The sequence below is a fragment of the Alligator sinensis genome, unplaced genomic scaffold (genome assembly GCF_000455745.1).
Source record: "Alligator sinensis unplaced genomic scaffold, ASM45574v1 scaffold806_1, whole genome shotgun sequence".
Taxonomy (NCBI): Eukaryota; Metazoa; Chordata; order Crocodylia; family Alligatoridae; genus Alligator; species Alligator sinensis.
In genome coordinates this window covers 943,614-946,831 of record NW_005842521.1, presented here as the reverse complement: position 1 = coordinate 946,831, position 3,218 = coordinate 943,614, and the positions used below count along the sequence as shown (strand labels likewise).

Sequence of the window (3,218 nt, the reverse complement as noted above, 5' to 3'; positions counted from 1 at the left end):
GCCCCCAGGCGCCCCGCCCCTATCTCGCCCAGCCGCACGCATGCGCAGTCCAACCCCCTCGCGCCGACCCCCCCCACCAGCTATCTACGTGCACTTACCGATACGCCCCCTCCTCCGGGCCCTACAGTGCGCATGTGCACACCTCCCCGCAAGCCACTACGCCACGTGTTCCCTCCGCCGCACCGTACCTGGGCAGCGTCTCCCGGAAGAGCCCACTCAGCTGCCTCACGGTTTCCAAACAGCCGGGCGACAGAGCGGCCCCCGGCACCCCGTAGACTCGTGCGGCGCATCCTAGCTGCTCGGCCAGCGCGCGTACGTCAGCTACCGCCATCCCCGCTCTTAGCCCCGCCCCCTGCCCCGAGCCGGGCGGAAGTAGGGCACGGCCGCTGGGCCCTGTCTTGGGCTCATGCCCGCGCATGCGCAGAGCGTAGTCCTCGTGCGGCTGCGGCGGGCGTTCTGTACTCGACCCCTGGGGAGCGCTTGAGGGTGGGGGGCAGAGCCCTTAGGGTCACTCTACCTATTACTTTATGATGTCATCAGCCCCTAGTTTTGGGGCTCATAGATCTGGCACGTTAAAAGCGACCCCCTGTTTTGAGCAGTAGCAGACAGGCTTACTGTGCTCCCACCCCACTCCGGGCAGGGCTGCCTTTCCTGACAGATACTGACTGGCAGCCTCGGAGCCTCATGCCGAGCCCAGAAGCACCTGGCACATGGGGCACAGCCACACATTAATGCACTTTAGGTAATGCATATTAAATCTAGTACCTCCATTGTGAAGTACTAGAAAAATGCATGTTAGCCTATTTTGGTGCATATTAGTTAAAAACACATTTTTTTTTTGGTGATGCGTTAGTGTGCATTAAAATAGATTAATGTGCATTAAGGCACACATGAAGACATGCCCATGGAAGTGAGCCAGGTCTTCTGTGAATGGCAGGCAGAGGACAGGTGTGGGGAGCCAAGCACAGGAGTGGGTGCTGCTGGATCTGTGGGGTCAGCCAAACCTCTGTGGCTAAGCAGTCCTGAACCAACTCCTGCACCGTGTAGGGGCTGGAACCAACAATCACCTGCTCCAAAATCTTGAGCGTGGATCATCTTCATGAAGCAGTGGCACAAAAGCTGAGCTTATGTGTTACTATGATCTGGAGGTATTCCTCCAATGGGAAATTACAACTTTTGCTGCGATTGCACTTCACACGCATGTGTTTTACTGCTTGGAGTTAATGTTATCAAGATTACATTATCAAACAGAATTCAAGGAACCTGAAAGTCCTCTCTCAGAAAAGTTTGTGATCAGTAGTTCCACAGTTGCTTTGTTTCTTCTTTTTCACATATTCCACAAAGTATCTTTGTGTGCGTCTGACATTTGCTATAATTTGTGGTATGGTAGACAGGCTCAATATGGTTAGCAAATCCAAGGAACGGGTGTTACCTCTAGTCAATCCAAAATTAAACATCTGAGTAGGTTTTACTTCTACAAACATTTCTTTTTCCTTTAGAACAGTGATTCTCAACCAGGATGTTGTGGCATCCTTTTAAGGGTGCTACAGGATGCCACACAATATTAGCATTGTTAGATGTGCAAACATGTACACATGATTCACAAGATAAACCCAGAGATTTCAAATAGGAATCCATAGTGTCAAAAACACTCACCTGTTGCAGTTTTTTTGAGTTCTTTGCAACATAATTGCAGTGCTCTATTACTTTTCTGTAGTCAAAAAATGAATGCAATCAAAGAGCTGGCAGTTTTGGAGGGGTACCCTGAGTCAGAGGAGGGGTACCTTGAGTCTGAAGAGGTTGAGAACCACTGCTTTAGAAACAAATGTTGTTGTTCTCTTTACCAAGCTCACCATGAAAAAAAAACTTCTTTCCCTTGTTAATGGCCATCTTCTATCTTTTTCTGATTGTCAAACAACAGACATGAAGCAGGCTTGTAATTTGTTCATTTAACAACAACCGCTGCTAGAAGACTCTGCATCAACCATAAGGTCTGTTCAGATATCAGATGAGACTAGAGATATCAGGCAATACAGGTTAGAATTCAATAACTGGCTTATTTTGTTCACAAACCCTTTGACTTTTAAGAACAGTTCCTATGGCAAACAAATTGGAAGATATTTTCAAATAGCTAGAAACTTTTAAAATTTTGTTTTGTTTAAATAAAATCTTAGGTGAGGATAAGTGAAACATAAAAATTGCCATGGATTAGACTGCAGATGCCTGAGTATTCTGTGTCTGAGAGCAGCCAGCACTAATTGCTTTAGGGGAAGGTACAAGATTCATTGCAATACACTGTTTTGTAATAACCCGCACCAGTAGAGTGTTTTAATCCCTCATTAGCCAATTGGGTTAGGCCCCAGTGCATAAGAGTTTAAATCCTTTGCCAAACTCTTCTTTGAAAAATCCTCATTCTTTTAACTGGGTAGTCTTCTAGACAGATAAATGTAAGAACAAGGTATCTAGACCTCTCCTGTCTGAAAAAGGAAGCAGGTAAAGAACTGGAAAAATTATTCAAGCAATTCTAAATTGTCATGGAAATGAATGGTATTAGAGAGAAAGCAGAGAGTACAATGATGCTGTGTGTCAGGTTCAGCCTAAATATTCCCATCTCATTTGCCATCCATTTTATAACGTCTGCAGGAAATAAAGGATGTCCTAATTTCGAAGTGCTTGACTTTGATGTTGCAGGGGTTTGGGTTGTAGCCGTGTTGGTCTAAGGACATAGGCAGACAAGGTTCCTTGGGTGAATTTGATATCTTTTATTAGACCAACCCAAATGGTTGAAGAATAGTTATTAAGCAAGCTTTCGGGTTCAAAAACCCTTTGTCAGGCTAAGGAAGCTTCAGCAGTTGTTGTGTGCTCTTCCTGGATGGAATGAAAAGTAAAGAAGCCAGGGGCTGGGCTGGGGAGTCAGTTGCCAGGCAGATTATAATGTATCAAAAATCCAATGTCTATGTTTAGTCCATGATCTCTAGTATCTAGCAGGTTTATGAAATGGAGCTCATAGGCTCGTCTCTGGGAAGTTTGATGTTAACACTGTTCTTTTATTAATTTCATATGTATTATTGTTGTTGTTGTTGTTATTTTGGGCAAGGTGGAAAGCCAGGGTCCCTTGCTCTAAAACATATATCATTTAAAAAGACAAAGCCTTGAAAGGAACAGTTACAACATAGAACCAACTCAGTCCACTGACAGAAGCCTTATTCTGTGTTTTT

The 3,218-nt window shown here is 45.3% G+C and overlaps 1 protein-coding gene across 3 annotated transcripts in view; it reads right to left on the bottom strand.

Annotated features, from left to right (window-relative positions):
* ATXN10 (ataxin 10) overlaps positions 1 to 654 on the bottom strand; it is a 169,972-nt gene extending 169,318 nt beyond the window's left edge. The window contains exon 1 of one of the 3 annotated variants that reach the window (XM_025213321.1): positions 189 to 654. In XM_025213321.1, coding sequence (XP_025069106.1) covers positions 189 to 418 — 230 coding nt within the window. In that variant the 5' untranslated portion in view covers positions 419 to 654. The other 2 variants (XM_014523679.2, XM_025213322.1) reach the window with 2 other exon arrangements.
* Positions 655 to 3,218: the final 2,564 nt, after the last annotated feature.